Source organism: Aquarana catesbeiana, linkage group LG02 (assembly GCF_042186555.1).
Source record: "Aquarana catesbeiana isolate 2022-GZ linkage group LG02, ASM4218655v1, whole genome shotgun sequence".
Lineage (NCBI taxonomy): Eukaryota > Metazoa > Chordata > Amphibia > Anura > Ranidae > Aquarana > Aquarana catesbeiana.
In genome coordinates, this window is record NC_133325.1 from 30,007,531 (window position 1) to 30,025,489 (window position 17,959).

The 17,959-nt window shown below is 42.3% G+C and overlaps 1 protein-coding gene across 2 annotated transcripts in view; it reads left to right on the forward strand.

Annotated features, from left to right (window-relative positions):
- Positions 1-17,959, forward strand: part of LOC141126753 (ecto-ADP-ribosyltransferase 5-like) — a 70,232-nt gene that overhangs the window by 23,267 nt on the left and 29,006 nt on the right. The window contains exons 6-7 of one of the 2 annotated variants that reach the window (XM_073612727.1): positions 2,424-2,499; positions 11,684-11,971. In XM_073612727.1, the coding sequence (XP_073468828.1) occupies positions 2,424-2,499; positions 11,684-11,882 (275 nt within the window). In that variant the 3' untranslated portion in view covers positions 11,883-11,971. Of the gene's footprint in view, positions 1-2,423; positions 2,500-11,683; positions 11,972-17,959 lie in introns of those variants that run through there. The other variant, XM_073612728.1, reaches the window with a different exon arrangement.

The window sequence follows — 17,959 nt, forward strand, 5'->3', positions numbered from 1 at the left end:
CCTGAGAAATTACAGAACTCCTATTGAAAACTAACACAGTGAATATTTAAACAGTATAACCAACATGATATGGAAACTGACAATACCTATACCAAAGTAATTTACTTGATTTAGACTTAAAAAGTCAACACAGCATGAAATTATCAGCCCCTGATATTTAGTGGCAGTTGAAAAAAACACTGATTTTTACAAATTGTCATTATTTACTAGCGGTTGGCAACCCTGGTCCAGACTGACCAGTTCTCCCCTTTAGAAGGGATCATGTGGCCAGATACCTAGGCATTAGGAGCACATTCATATTAGGACACTGTGTTTGGAGGGGACCTCAAGGTGTACTAACCTGTTTGAATAAAACTTTAAAACTTGTCCAGCTATAAATCTAAAAACATTTTTCTCCACACATTTATATATGAGAAAGCACTAGCGATAAACATATTATTATTATGATCATTGTTACAGCAAGCAGAGACGTGAAATCAGTGTAAACAAGTCATAAAGGGGAAGGAATAAAATAGAACGAGGGGGGGGGGGGTGAATTAGAGTGCAAGCTCCCCTGGTGCAGAGACTGATATGACTGGCTCAGCGTTCTCTGTACAGCACTGCAGTATATGTCAGAGCTATATGAAATTATTAAAATGTATATAAAAATATATATATATTAGCCAGGGGATTTTATATATATATATATATATATATATATATATATATATATATATATATATATATATATATATATATATATATATATATATATATATATATATACAGTATCTCACAAAAGTGAGTACACCCCTCACATTTTTGGAAATATTTTATTCTATCTTTTCATGTGACAACTCTGAAGAAATGACACTTTTCTACAATGTAAAGTAGTGAGTGTACAGCTTGTATAACAGTGTAAATTTTCTGTCCCCTCAAAATAACTCAACACACAGCAATTAATGTCTAAACCGCTGGCAACAAAAGTGAGTACACCCCTAAGTGAAAATGTCCAAATTGGGCCCAATTAGCCATTTTCCCTCCCCGGTGTCATGTGACTCGTTAGTGTTACAAGGTCTCAGGTGTGAATGGTGAGCAGGAGTGTAAAATTTGGTGTTATCGCTCTCACTCTCTCATACTGGTCACTGGAAGTTCAACATGGCACCTCATGGCAAAGAACTCTCTGAGGATCTGAAAAAAGAATTGTTGCTCTACATAAAGATGGCCTAGGCTATAAGAAGATTGCCAAGACCCTGAAACTGAGCTGGAACACGGTGGCCATACAGCAGTTTAACAGGACAGGTTCCACTCAGATCAGGCCTCGCCATGGTCCACCAAAGAAGTTGAGTGCACATTCTCAGCGTCATATCCAGAGGTTGTCTTTGGGAAATAGACATATGAGTGCTGCCAGCATTGATGCAGAGGTTGAAGGGGTGGGAGGTCAGCCTGTCAGTGCTCAGACCATACGCCGCACACTGCATTAAATTGGCCTGCGTGGCTGTCGTCCCAGAAGGAAGCCTCTTCTAAAGATGATACACAAGAAAGCTCGCAAACAGTCTGCTGAAGACAAGCAGACTAAGGACATGGATTACTAGAATCATGTCCTGTGGTCTGATGAGACCAAGATAAACTTATTTGGTTCAGATGGTGTTAAACGTGTGTGGCGGCAACCAGGTGAGGAGTACAAAGACAAGTGTGTCTTGCCTACAGCCAAGCATGGTGGTGGGAGTGTCATGGTCTGGGGCTGTATGAGTGTTGCCGGCACTGGGGAGCTACACTTCATTGAGGGAACCATAAATGCCAACATGTACTGTGACATACTGAAGGAGAGCATGATCCCCTCCCTTCAGAGACTGGGCCACAGGGCAGTATTCCAACATGATAACGACCCCAAACACACCTCCAAGACAACCACTGCCTTGCTAAAGAAGCTGAAAGTAAAGGTGATGGACTGGTCAAGCATGTCTCCAGACCTAAACCCTATTGAGCATCTGTGGGACATCTTCAAAAGGAAGGTGGATGAGTGCAAGGTCTCTAACATCCACCAGCTCCGTGATGGCTGGAAAATAATGGTGGCCACACAAGATTTTTACACTTTGGGCCCAATTTGGACATTTTCATTTAGGGGTGTACTCACTTTTGTTGCCAGCGGTTTGGACATTAATGGCTGTGTATTGAGTTATTTTGAGGGGACAGCAACTTTACATTGTAGCAAAGTGTCATTTCTTCAGTGTTGTCACATGAAAAGATAGAATAAAATATTTACAAAAATGTGAGGGGTGTACTCACTTTTGTGAGATACTGTATATATATATATATATATATACAGTATCTCACAAAAGTGAGCACACCCCTCACATTTTTGTAAATTATATATATATATATATATATATACAGATGGCATATTGACCTGAATTAATTATTATATCTCATCATCTCATCAGGTTCAGCAGGATTTCTGTATTCTGGGCCCAGGACTCACTTCATCATCACTGGACTGATTGTTATACTTAATCTAAGGTTTATCATCTTTTTCTGAGGTCTCATCATGCTAATGTGTCATCTCAGCACTGTGTGAAACTCCATTATCACCATCCCATCTTGATAAATGTGCTGATATGGTGCCATTGTGAAACTCCATCCAAGACTTTAGTTCTAGTCTTAACCACTTCAGCCCCGGACCATTTGGCTGGCAAAAGACCAGAGCACTTTTTGCGATTTGGCACTGCGTCGCTTTAACTGACAAATGCACGGTCGTGCGACGTTGCTCCCAAACAAAATTGACGTCCTTTCTTCCCCATAAATAGAGCTTTCTTTTGGTGGTATTTGATCACCTCTGCAGTTTTCAATTTCTTACGCTATAAATAAAAAAAATAGCGACAATTTTGAAAAAAATGCATTATTTTTTACTTTTTGCTATAATAAATATCCCCAAAAAAATATATAAAAAAACTTTTTTTTTTCCTCAGTTTAGGTCGATACGTATTCTACATATTTTTGGTAAAAAAAAAAGTGTTTATTGATTGGTTTGCGCAAAAGTTATAATGTCTACAAAATAGGGGATAGTTTTATGGCATTTTTATTGATTTTTTTTTTTTTTTACTAGTAATGGCAGCGATCAGTGATTTTTATCATGACTGCGACATTATGGCGGACACATCGGAGCTATTTTGGGACCATTCACATTTATACAGTGATCAGTGCAATTAAAAATGCATTGATTACTGTGTAAATGTGACTGTCAGTGAAGGAGTTATACACTGGAAGATTTTTTCCTCTTAAGGGGGATTTTAAAGGGCGGAAGTCTCAAACAAAATATAACAGAAAGTATAAAAAAATATCAAAATTTTATTATATCAAAGATTTAAAAGTATGACATATACTGAATAGAGAACGATGAATAAAAGAAAAATGGATGCCAAAATTTACAAATAATGATAATACAACCAGGATATACACGACAAGTCGACAGAACTACACATAACCCCACTGAGGCTGTATCAGCAAGGAGCTAATTGACAGTGCAGGCCAACGCGTTTCGAGGTTGCAACCTCTTCTTCAGGGGCTGGAGGTGAAGTGTATATCTGTCATGCTATTGTGAGATCAACATCATATGGCATCCAATTCGGTATGGGGGAGGGAGAGAATGGTTAGCCACCGGGGTCCAAACCCGAGTGATAGCGCCGCTGCTGCAAAACCAAGACCGCCAGCGGGTCAGGAATAGACATAAAGGGCGTCACGTCCGTCAGCTGTGTTGGAAGTTATCTAATCAGCTATTGTCGTGTGAGGACTAGGATTGTCTATAAGCTGACTCCTGGAGCGAGTATCCAGCAACTGACAACACCCCAACTGTGGGGACTATATGAGGTATTCTGGACTATTGATGCATAGTGGAGGGTTAGTCCCTATGCTGACTCGCATAGAAGTGTTGTCTATAATGGCTGGTTGATCTTAGATACCACGCTTCAGGGAAGAATCGCAGAAAGGCGTCTAAGTTCAGCAGCTTGAGCAAGTCATAGCAGCTGCACCATAGGTTCAGTGTCCTCCCAGTCCTCCCACAGTCCTCATTCTCTATTCAGTATATGTCATACTTTTAAATCTTTGATATAATAAAATTTTGATATTTTTTATACTTTGTTATATTTTGTTTGAGACTTCCGCCCTTTAAAATCCTGCTTAAGAGGAAAAAAATCTTCCAGTGTATATGAATATAGGGATGTGGGATGGTTGTCTCCTTCCGTAAAGTTCGTGTCACCACCCTACAGTACTGTCAGTGAAGGAGTTAACCACTAGGGGGCAGTGAAGGGGTTAAATGTGTCTTAGGGAGTGATTCTAACTGTGGGGGGGAGGGGCTACGTGTGACATGACACTGATCACCGCTCCCGATTACAGGGAGCTGTGATCAGTGTCCTGTCACTAGGCAGAATGGGGAAATGCTTGTTTACATTAGCATTTCCCTGTTCTTCCTCTCAGTGAGACGATTGCAGGTATCCCCGCGGACATCGAGTCTGCGGGACCTGCGATCACACTCACGGAGCTCGCGGCGGGCTTGTGCTCAAACCGCTTCTTAAAGGGCAACGTACAGGTATGTTAGTATGCCTGTACATGTCCTTCTGCCGATGTATATCGGCCTGAGCCGGTCGGCAAGCTGATAAATAGAGCTGGGAAAGGTTAAGACCTCTGTTGGGTTTTTGTAGATTTTTTTCCAGCAGAGACAGATACAGGAGCAAAAAACACATTGTTATTAGATTGTGGATATTCTTCTCCCAGTAACTTTTGTCTCCCTCATTTCTTCTTTTGGACAATCATTTTACTTGTATTAAAAATCAATTATTCCGCTCTTAGGACAGAGAAAAAAGGAACTGCAGCCCCCCCAAAAAAGAAAATCACCAAAGTGAAATCCAAAAAACAAAAAACTCTGATAGGGGAAATGGCGCTGTTCAGAAAATAAATATATACAAATATATGAAAAAAGGGGAGTGTATGTGCGTGGAATTGCACCTAAAATTAAATGAAATCCTATAAAGTGCTAGAACCTAAAAATGTGTATATCAAATAAGCTATAATACACAAATAACACAAATTATTTGTGAATTAATTGACATATATACAAATTTCAATCATTGTAGAAGTCCCAAAAAATTAGTGTGACAGTGCATCAAATGTCATCTATTAGTTCTCTCAGCCAATGTATAAAAAAGGACAAAAAATCCCAAATATTGATAATGAGTGTATAAGTAAGAAGCAAAAAAATTGTTTGATGAATGAAAAGTGAGAAAAACCGATAAAGTGTTCTATAAATGACTGCAATGAAGTAGTGATGTGTTCATCCAAATAATCCAATAAAAATCGTGGAATGATGCTGTCACTGGTGTTCCCCGTCTTCTGTTGTGCCCCCACTTGTGCCCTCACCAGAGCGCCCAACCCCTGCAGGGGTAATAGGCATGTAGATATCAATCCAGTAGTGATGTTCCTTAGCGATCGATGTTCCTCTCAGCAGTATCCTTCTCTCCTATTCCAGTATGCCACTGCTGTTTTCTTGGTAATCCCCACCGGCATGTATCCATAAATAATGAGAAAAGAGGAGCCCCATAGCGTAAATCCAAAAAGCGATATTTATTTAAAACAGTTAAAAAGGTGTAGCTGACACAGCTCCGCCGGCTGGCTCAGAGCCAATAGCCACAGCAACAGCATGGTAGCGGCGTTCGGCGGCATGTGCTTCAGATGATGTCTTGATGACGAAAGGCGTAAGGCATGATCACGTGGTACGCATACGTCGCTTTCTGCTAGAGACTTCCGTTTTTTGGTAGGCAGGCTGTGGAACGCACGCCGCTACCATGCTGTTGCTGCGGCTATTGGCTCTGAGCCTCTGCCTGTGCACTCCCCTTAAAAGCGAACACCACAATAAAGCACAATAAAGTATTTCACACTCTAAAAATATTGCAGTAGTGCAGCGCTACTTACAATGTGAACTAGTTAAGTGAATCATACACATAAATTACCATCATCAGAATACATAAATATAAAATACTTAAATATCTTCACATAAATTCTCAGTTCAAATGATAAATTATATACAAGTGTAGTCCAAAAGTCCACATGGTGCTCAGGTGAATCTGTAACTCAAATCAAATAGTGTGCAGTGTGCTCACTTAATTAGTTCACATCTTAAGTATTGCTGCACATATTTTACTTTTACTTAATATATATTCATTCATAGTTTTTACTTTATATAGTTAAAAATATAGTAGTATTTTAGGGATTGCATTTTAGACCATCATTTTACCATCATCATTTTTTTATACGTTAATTTTATATTTGTTTATTTATTTACAATATTATATTATAAGATGTGTGATTTTTTTAATTATTCCATTTCATACATTAATAAATCATTACAATTAAATTTAACCATATTTAATATGGTAGTACATTTATTATATCATTATTATTTGTTGTACTCTCATTATTCTTTATGTTTCATTATTTAATAATAATTACCACTTTTACTAATATTATTATCACTATTAATATCAATTTTGTGCTTTACCTTCATTGCCAACTTTTAGTATTATTTTTCTGATCAATTTCATTGTTATCAACATTTTCTTGGGTATGATCATTATTATCATTATGATTTATCCTTTAATTTCTATTATGCCCTTACTGGTACTTGATTTATTTGTTGTTTAATACATTTTTATTAAGAAATTTTGCATATAGAGAATATATGACCAGTTATAAATTGGTTCAACACAGAAGAGTAAACATTTACATTACCTATGGTTGAAAAGGTATAACTCCAGAGTGGTAAATGCAAGTCTTCACAAAATATCTCAACATTTAGGTGTACCAGCATTAAACGGATATTGGTAAATCAAACTGAACACAACGTACGATTTTGTTTAATTAGTATAATTTTTATCTGAAAAAAAATGTAAAAGCAAGGCTATGCCTGCTTGGAAATTAAAGACTACATTACAAAACAATTCAACACATTATCACTTCCAAAGTTTGTATTCTGTCATACGAGAATTTTCAGAAGCTGAGTAACCTCTTCACTTTCGATATCAGACTAGCATGCAACAAAAAACGTTTGATTATTCATCCGATATTTGGTTCGTGTGTACCAGGCTTAAGTTCTTCCATGAGGCTGAGTTAGTTAATTTTTTTAAACCGCTGTTTAATAGTAGGATCCTGTTTTTGTTCCCACAGTAATGGTATTAGAGATTTAGCCGCATTAACCACTTAAGGACCAGCTTCGTTTTGGATTTTAGGTGTTTACAAGTTTAAAACAGGTTTTTTTGCTAGAAAATTACTTAGAACCCCCAAACATTATATATTGTTTTTTTTTTTCTAACACCCTAGAGAATAAAATGGCAGTCATTGCAATACTTGTTTTTGCACCGTATTTGCGCAGCGGTCTTATAAGCGCACTTTTTTTGGAAAAAATTCACTTTTTTGAATAAAAAAAAAAAGACAACAGTAAAAATAGCCCAATTTTCTTTATATTGTAAAATATAATGTTACACCAAGTAAATTGATACCCAACATGTCATGCTTCAAAATTGCGCCCGCTCGTGGAATGGCGTCAAACTTTTACCCTTAAAAATCTCCATAGGCGACGTTAAAAAAATTCTACAGGTTGCATGTTTTGAGTTACAGAGAAGGTCTAGGGCTAAAACTATTGCTCTCGCTTTACTGGTCGTGGCGATACTTCACATGCGTGGTTTGACCACCGTTTTCATATGCGGGCGCTACTCACGTACGTGTTCGCTTCTGCACGCGAGCTCGTCGGGACGGGGAGCTTTAAACTTTTTTTTTTTCTTATTTATTTTACTTTATTTTATTTCTTTTTTCACTGTTTAAAAAAAAAAAAAAAAAAAATTGGATCACTTTTATTCTTATTACAAGGAATATAAACATCCCTTGTAATAGAAAAAGCATGACCGATCCTCTTAAATATGAGGTCTGGGGTCAAAAAATCCTCAGATCTCATATTTGGACTTAAATGCAAAAAAAAAAAAAAAAAATTGTCATTTGAAAAAATGACAACAAAAAAATATGCCTTTAAGACTTATGGACGTGACAGGTCCCGATCGCCTCCACTGCTACCAACGGCTCTGGTAAGCGCCAGAGGGTGCGGGAGAGTGGCGGGAGGGGGGGTGGCACCCCTCCCACTGCCAATAACGGTGATCTCGCGGCGAATCCACCGCAGAGACCACCATTATCATACACAGAACCGCCGGCCCTAAAGATGGATACCTCGGTTGTGGCAGCTTCTGCTGCCGTTACCGAGATACCTACCTTCAAACTAATGACGTATATATACAGTGGCCGGTCGGTAAGTGCATCTTGGCCTCAGTTTAATCTACAACTGCCATGATGCTGCACAGGTGATTAGTTATGACACCAGCCATTGGATGGTTTGAAAGTTTGGTTGAGAGCACAACCAGTGTGAGTGTTACATTCCTGGCACGTGCCGGAAATGTGTTTTTCGAAACTGTTAAATGGATGGGTTTACTTCCAATTTAATCGCTTGCTGACCAGCTGCCGCAGTTTTACTGCGGCAGAATGGCATGGTTGGGTGAAACTACGTTACCTTACATCGCTTTGCCTTTTGGCCACTAGGAGCGCACGCGCCCGCAGCATGTGCCCGGAGCCAATCCGATGACCGCCGGGCACCCGCGATCGCTTGTGACAGAGCAAGAACTAGGATCTGTGTGTGTAAACACACAGATCCGGCTTCTTTCAGGGGAGTAGAGACAGATCGTGTGTTCATACTAAGTATGAACACCGATCTCTCTCTCCTCCTAGACAGTCCCACCCCCCCTACAGTTAGAACACACATAGGGAACACAGTTAACCTCTTTATCGCCCCCTAGTGTTGACCCCTTCCCTGCCAGTGACATTTATACAGTAATCAGTGCATTTTTATAGCACTGATCGCTGTATAATTGTCTATGGTCCAAAAAATGTGTCAAAAGTGTTCAATTTGTCCGCCGCAATATCGCAGTCCCAATAAAAATTTCAGATCACCACCATTACTAGTAAAAAAAAATAATAAAAATGCCATAAATCTATCCCCTCGTTTGTAGACACTATAATTTTTGTGCAAACCAATCAATATACGCTTATTGAGATTTTTTTAAACCAAAAATATGTAGAAGAATACATATCAGCTTAAACTGAGGAAAAAATGAGTTTTTTTGATAAAAAATGTGTGATATTTATTATAGCAAAAAGTAAAAGATATAGGGGGTTATTTACTAAAGGCAAATCCCCTTTGCACTACAAGTGCAAACTACAAGTACAAAGTGCACTTGAAATTGCACTGAAAGTGCACTTGGAGGTGCAGTCGCTGTAGATCCGAGGGGGACATACAAGGAAGATAAAAAACAGCATGTTAGCTTGCACATGATTGGATAATAAAATCAGCAGAGCTTCCCCTCATTTCAGATCTACCCCTCAATTTACAGCGACTGCACTTCACTTTGGCTAGCAGATGTCAGAGGATGATCATCCGCTGACATCCGTCTCCGCTAAGTTCCATTTTTTAAGACGGAAGAAAACCCTATTTTTCTTCTGTTACATCCGATCCGCTGACATCCTTTTTAAACCCTTTTTTTTTCTTTCCCTCATTAAACACCCTGTATATAGCTGGTTGCTAACGAGGGGGCCTGGGAAGCCAGTTGCCACATACTTAACAACCAATGAGTCATCAGCTAACACTGACAGCTGAATGTAAAAAAAAAAAAAAATTCCAGTTAAAAAAAAAAATTGGGAAAATAACGATATGGGGTGCCCCCCCCCCCCCCCGCAGGGTCATACTAGGCCCTTGCCATACTAGGCCATGCCAAATTTAAAAAAAAAGAAGCCGTGGGGTTCCTCCCCAAAATCCATACCAGATCCTTATCCGAGCTTGCAGCCCAGCAGGTCAGGAAAGGGAGGGGATGAGCAACTGCCCCCCCCCCCCCGGCCGCTGGTTGTTGGGGTCTGTGGGTGGGGGGCTTATCAGAATCTGGAAACCCCCTTTAATAAGAGGGCCCCCAGATCCCGACACCCCCCTATGTGAATGGGTATCAGTACCCATACCCATTCACCAAAAAATCAGTAAAAAAAAAAAAACAAGAGCCGGTTTTTGACAAGTCCTTTATTAATAGCTTTGAGCTGTTTTCTCCCGTCGCCATCTCTCCCCGAGCTATCTTCTCCTGACGCTGTCTCTCCCACCACCGTCTTCTCCTGCCGCCGTCTCTCCTGGTGCTGTCTTCTTCCTCGCCGCTGGTTACCCGCAAAAAAAAAGAAGCCGCTGTTGTTCTCTGGCTGTCTTCCTCCATTGTATTGTTGCCCGCTGTCCGGAATCTGTTATATAGCCATGGTGCATGGCCATCAGATGACGTCACCCGGAGAGCCTGTCCCCTGTGACATCAAGGGTGGGCTCTCCGGGTGATGTCATCAGATAGCTACACCCCATGGCTATATAACAGATGTCAGACAGCAGGCGACAACAGAGATTAATCGCCACATGGAGGACCTGGACAATCGTGGAAGACGCCAAAACCTTAGGGTAAGGGGAATCCCGGAATCAATCGACCCCAGTCATCTTTCCCTAACGGTCACCAATATCTTTAATGATCTCCTAGAGAGGCCCCTAGACCACCACTTTCACGGTCCGCTTGATCTCTTTAACTCAATTGTCCTGTCCCATTGACACAACCTTCGGACAACCAAAGAAGTGTAATGGAAATTTGTAAGCTCTGTATATAATTGTATTCTATGTTGTATGTATTGCACACTGCCATCACGGTGCACACGGCACTAAAAATGTTTTCAGTACATGTTTACATTCTTTCGAGTCCTGATTAGAATTAGCCTGCCTATGTAACGCCCCTTGTTACCATAAACATACAATTGTAATATTAATGTGATACCTACGTAATCATGTGCATAAAAACCTTCAATTGCGTCATAATAAAGCAGAACAGTTATTTGGAAAGATGCTGAGCGTATTTTTTGTGTCTGTTCCCTACTGCAGTAGTTATTATTAATTTGGAACCACTAATCAATATGAGAATAGGAGTTGCCTATAATCAATTTAACCAAGTCAGAAGCAAGCAACATATCCTGAGTCCATCTACTCCAAAACGCTGAGGACTATGATCCCCACTAACATATCCGCTGGCTACCTCTCCCTCCCTCACTGAACTAATACTTTCCAACCTTCAATGCAAAAGAAGAGACTGCCCTGAAGAGCTCAAGACAAGGGATCCCTGCCCTTTTGGACACCATTCTCAACACCCATTCTGTACTCAATGTACCGGGTCGGGTGCTTTCTTTTCCTCTGCAGTTCTGTATCGGAACCTTCAGGTGACTTATGCTACACAACCATAGGGTATCATATGCCCCACGATACCTTCCCTAAATGACTTTTAAGACCATGATAGTGGAGACCTCAAATCCTCCCAGAAATGGACCGAGCTCTCACCACCACCTCTCCACTACCTGCATCCCTTCTTCTTCCCTTCCTATTACCATCTCTCTTTATCTACAACTGGTTCTACACCTCACCCTTGTCTTTTCCACCTCCCTCTCTCTCCCTCAACTCTTATCTCCCCTCTTTTCTGGTACTAGTTCTCAGGATAACAAATGTTTACTAATATGCGTACTAAATTTGTCATGTTACTAACCCTTTCTCCTACCATAGGGAACCATGGCAACTACTCCTCTCGTGGCTCAGCCACGAACATGGGACCAGGGCTCCGAGAGGACCACGCTCAGGTAAGACTGTCAAAAAGCCTAAGAACATTCACATGCTCATCTTCCCTGCTGAAGCAGGTGAATGCCCCCCCCCCAAAAAAAAAAAAAAAAAATTACACCTCATCCTTCTCTCATTGGCCATATAGGGCCACTCATACGGCTTTGCCTTCTAAATCAGGGCTGGGCATAGCCCCCTCGGAACGTACTGTAGAATACTACTCATGTCTTACACGGGTACATTTATAGTTCTAGTTATCATTGATACTGTTTTTAATGATGTTATTGTTGATGTTGATGTTCTTGTTTAAACATTAGTTTCCTACCCTGAGTCATGTAAACTTTAAACACCCAGTTTTAAGTTTTAAGTTGTATGATAATACTACATTCAAACTCAAGCCATAAAACTCCTCCTGGACACTATTCCCGCCCATGTCTCCTGACAAATTAGAACCCCACACGTACCCGCATATAATCTTACAGACCTAGAACCCTTTCTCACCAGACAAACATCCCAAACCGGATCTGTCCTATCACATCAAATGTTGATTCTCTCACCATGCCAACATATTTCTGACTGGCTATCCAGGGAGATCAGGAGGGGTGTCTAACCCTCACCTGGTCTCCGACAGCACTCACTATGAACGTCTTACACAACCCTATAGACCTCCCAGGGACACAGAACTCACCCTCTTGCTGAGCATCACCTACTACCCCCACCAACAGCAGACTCTGGTAGATACCGCTGATGCGAACTGGAATTCCCCCTATCCTCAGGTGGGCTTGCAAGTCAATTCCCACATCCGGTACAATCTTACGATCCCCCCTTCTTAGCTTCTAATATATCCTAGTCCACCACAGTTCACTACCCCTCCCTACCCCAGACCCACTCTACCTCCCCTACCCACACACCAAGTCCCACTACTCCTTGCCCCCCCCCCCCCAACGTCTCTGACTTCCCTGCACCAATCTAAACGATTGGGACTCCCCACATCTACACTTACCCTGACATCATTGAAGCCTAACACCTCTAACCTCTCCCTAAAACTACTATCCCTGAACGCCAAAGGCCTGAACACCCCAGAGAAATGTTCCCAACTACTAGCTAATATGAGAAGCATGAAAACAGACGTAATCTTTCTACAGGAAACCCATTTTTGCGGCAAGAAAGTACCAACTCTAACAAGCCGATTCTACCTCCATAGCTACCATTCCACCTCCCCGATCTCAAAGTCAAAAGGAACCTCAATACTCCTATCCAAAAATGTTCCAATCAACATTTCAGACGCCCCACAGGGCTCTCAAACAAATCAGAAGATGCTTCCAAGACCTACTATTACATGACACTTGGCGTACCCTTCACCCGCGTGATAAAGACTTCACCTTTTTCTCGGCTCCCCACAAGTACACTACTCACGTCTTGACTATTTATTCCTTACGCAACAAGACCTCCCCACTCTGACAACAGCAACTATAGAACAGATGACACTTTCAGACCACCACCCTATTTCAATGACACTCACTTTCCCAGACAAACTCAACCACACATACATATGGAGATTGGACCCTACCATCCTAACAGACAACACAAAAGAACAAGAGATTTGCAAATGCTTACCCAACTACTTCGCCGAAAATGACACCCCAGATACCTCAAGACTGACACAATGGGAGGCCCAGAAATGTGTAATACGGGGCAGGCTGATATCCTTAAAGTGGAGTTCCACCCAAAAAAAAAAATAGTAATGTGCTTAAAAAAAATTAAAAAAAAACATTTGGAGAAATTTTTTTTTTTTACTCACCTCTAAATGGCTGTTGCTAGGGGGTCCCTCGTAGTTTGCCTCCTTTGGTGCCTGGGCTGGTGACATCACTTCCCTCGGCGCAGGAAGGGAGATCGCCTCTCCACCCTCCCTCTTGTCAATCATCTGGGACACGTGACCGGTCCCAGATGATTATGGGGCCAGTGACGGCGCGCGGCGCGGCTCGCGCATGCACAGTGGGTGCCCGGCAGTGAAGCCACAGCTGGGCACCCACAGTTAAAATGCCGGCGCCACCGAGCGGAGGGGGGACGAGCAGGGCTTTGATCCCCCGCATCGGTGGACCCTGGGACAGGTAAGTGTCCGATTAAAAGTCAGCAGCTGCAGTATTTGTAGCTGCTGACTTTTAATTTTTTTTTTTTTTTTTAAATGGGACTTTAAATAAAACTGGCTACACTCTACACCAAACTTAAAAAACTACATAAGCACAATCTAGCTACACAAACACACCGAGAACTACCGTATTTATTGGCGTATAACACGCACCCCAAGTTTAGGAGAGAATTTTAAGGAAAAAAACTTTTAGAAGGGAAGTTTAAGGAAAAAACTTACATTTAAATGCCCATCAATGCAACCTTATCAGTGTCCATCTGCAGCCTTGTCAGTGTCATTTGCAGCCTTGTCATTGTCATTTGCAGCCTTGTCAGTGTACCTTGTCAGTGCGGCCTTGCAGTGTAGCCTTGTCAGTGTAGCCTTGTCAGTGTAGCCTTGCAGTGTAGCCTTGTCAGTGCAGAATTGTCATTGCAGCCTTTTCATTGCATTCTTCCAGTTTAAAAATGGCGGTCTCCTCTCGGCGGCTATCGGGTTCTCTCGGCGGCTCTCGGGTCCTTTCAGTGGCACTCGGGTCCTCTCGGCGGCTCTTGGGTCCTCTCGCAGTCCCGAGCGGAGTCGAAAGTAGCCGAGTGTACTAAGCACGGCTCCGCTCACAGTCACGCCCAGTCCCTGTGTTATGTCCATCATAGGGCGGGACTGGGCATGACTGTGAGCCGAACCGAGTACACTCGACTATGTATCTCGGCGGCACGATCCTCCGCTCACAATCAGCGGGGGATCGGCGTAAAACACGCACCCACGATTTTCCCCTGATTTTAAGGGAAAAAAGTGCGTGTTATACGCCGATAAATAGCGGTAATTGAAACACGCACTCAAATAGAGGAGGAATTAGGCCAAAATCTCAGGAAAAAATTCACTTTATCCCAGAAACTCTTTTACGAATTCGGAAACAAATGTGGCCACCTCCTCGTGCAAGCCCTGTGTAAGAAAAGAGCCAACACCACGGTTCACCAATTGCATTCCCACACAGGCAAAACACTTACAAATAACATAGAAATAGAAGAAGAATTTGAAAAATACTATGCCTCCCTATATGATCTCAACACGTCCAATCCCATTACGACCTCGCCCACCAAACGCACTAGAAATAAAAACATTCCTAGCTCAATATGCCCCAGAAAAGATTCCCAAAGACGTTGTCACAAACCTTGAATCCCCGATCACTGTAGCAGAATGGAAGCAGGCAATAAAACAATTGAAACCAGGCAAGAGCCCAGGCCCTGATGGTACAAGACATTCGCTGACACCCTCCAAACATCCTTTTTAAATGCCTTCAACTCATTCTTCCCCTCAAACCCTCTTACAAGAGAGATGTTGGAAGCTCACATTGTAGTCATCCCTAAAGATGACAAAGATCCTACATGTACAAGTAACTACAGACCAATATCACTATTAAATGCGGACATTAAGATTTTTTCAAAAATACTAGCAAACAGACTCTTACCGCTACTCCCAGGAACAAGTAGGATTTGTCCCTGGCCAAGAAGCCAGAGATAATACCATTAAAGCAATTTTATCTTATTTTATTTTTCTCTGGTTCCATCAATTAAGGGGTGTGGTTAATTGCTCACAGGTGCCTATTTAACTGGTTGTAGGACTCAGTCTGAGCGTGCTCAGTCTGAAGCTGTGGAACTTGGTGTAAGTGGAGCTGGAATAAGTGGGAGTTAAAAAACCAGAGTTAGAGTGTACAAGTCTTGCTGTTTGCTTGCTGTTTGTTTGCTGTTTGTTTGCTGTTTGTTTACTGGGTTGCATTTTTGGGGCTTTTCCTTTTAGTTTTTAATTTGCCTTTTGCTGTCACTTTTTAAATAGCTTTTTTTTTTTTTCTCTGGTTCCGTCAATTAAGGGGTGTGGTTAATTGCTCACAGGTGCCTATTTAACTGGTTGTAGGACTCAGTCTGAGCGTGCTTAGTCTGAAGCTGTGGAACTTGGTGTAAGTGGAGCTGGAATAAGTGGGAGTTAAAAAAACAGAGTTAGAGTGTACAAATCTTGCTGTTTGCTTGCTGTTTGTTTGCTGTTTGTTTACTGGGTTGCATTTTTGGGGCTTTTCCTTTTAGTTTTTAATTTGCCTTTTGCTGTGACTTTTTAAATAGCTTTTTTTTTTTTTTTCTCTGGTACCATCAATTAAGGGGTGTGGTTAATTGCTCACAGGTGCCTATTTAACTGGTTGTAGGACTCAGTCTGAGCGTGCTCAGTCTGAAGCTGTGGAACTTGGTGTAAGTGGAGCTGGAATAAGTGGGAGTTAAAAAAACAGAGTTTAAAACAGGAGGTTATAACAGGGGTCATAGTACCTGTGTAGTGTGAGTATCTGAGTGTTGTCTGAGTAGTGTGTGTGGATCGTTAGTACTTGTGTATTGTGTACTGTATACTTGTGTATTGCGAGTGCACATAGGTCTGTGAGTACCTGTGTATTGTCTTGTTGTGTACCTGTGTATTGTCTTGTTGTGTACCTGTGTATTGTCTTGTTGTGTACCTGTGTATTGTCTTGAGTATTAGTGCCAGGAAGCTAGCTGTTAGGTAATTTGGACAGGGTAAAATCCCCAAATCCTCACTATATTCAATAGGTACGATTCCCAGCGGGTGTGGAGAGGCGACTCTTTGTACATCTTGCCGCATGTATGCGTTCCTTGATCATCCGATCGAGGGCGAATACTGCTGTGCAAAATGTAAGCACATAAGAGGGGCGTGTCTGGACGTACACAGGAGAGGACGTGTCTCGGCTGAGCTCCTCCAAGGCTTGGACAATCCAACTCCATCCAGGCCCCAATCCGTCCTGAGAGCCTAATCATACATCTAAATAGCATTCTAGGCCACTCTGCTACACAATTAGAGAACTATTTCTCAGATCGTTTGTCCTCCATATCCCGGGCCTACAGATTGATCCACGCCAGAGAAGACGGCCGCCATCTTGGGGCCTACGGCCCGATCGCTGCCTCTGGCAATCGTCCCCTATAAACCGGGCACTGTGGGATCGATCATCCCGGTCGGGCAGCCCTCCGCCCTCCGGGATAATTGGGGGAGAAAGCGCCAGTGATCCCGGCCCCTCTGTCCGGCTCCACGGAGGCCTAACTCCATCCCGCGGCCTGCTGCTTATCAAAAGCCTCCAGTCTACACTATCTACATTCCGGGAGCTGGCATACAGCGGATCTGTCCCTCTTTGGACCGCAGTGAGTAGCAGTTACCCCCCTCACTCACTCCACAACCTTTAATAATAGCGGCGCTCACCCGGCCGGTTACAGCCGTCAGGAAAGTCCCCGGCTTCGGCCTACATCTGGAGGACGGCGGCCATCTTGGTACTCCAGGTACTCCTTCAGCCTCCCTGCTCTATTGACTCATTAAATCTCTCCCATAGCACTCATCCTTCAGCAAGATCCTTTATACATACAGCTGGGCTATATATCTTCTGTTGTTAATTTAAATCTGGACATTTACAATATCTTAAGAGGCCCGTGTGGGGACGGGAGTATATACACACCTCACCCGTCTTGCTCTGCCTGCAATATACCCCTGCACTATTTGACCGGTGATCTGAGCCCATCCTACACCACAGTGCCCCAAGCACCCCAACCTACAGTGTCTCAAGCAGATGTAAATAACGAACGAATGGTGGCGGTTCCGCTGAGAATGAACTATGTGCACTAAATGAGCTTGGAGACCCGTTTGCTCACCGAGACCTCTGCTACGCCATATTAAACACCTATAGATTCAGAGGTAAGCCAGATTCCCTGCCACAATTCCTGTTTACTACATGGGCAAAGTTGGCCAACAACAGCGAACATATAAACCCCTATTCGGGTCACGTGAAGGTTCAAATATGGAACGCTATGTCACCAGACCACAACTTATGACCTCAAACACTCCCACAGACCCCGCTGTGGTGATGGACACATCCATGGGAGCAGAAAACACTGTAAACTTATCTACTATTGCTCAAGGTCCAAATCTCGACTCTTGCACCCCACGTGAGATTCTTACCCCAGACATACTAGACGCCAAACTTGATGCCAAATTACAGCTCTTGTTACAACAAATTACAAATAATGTCTCGTTAGAGGTAAATAAGTTAGCTACGGAACTAA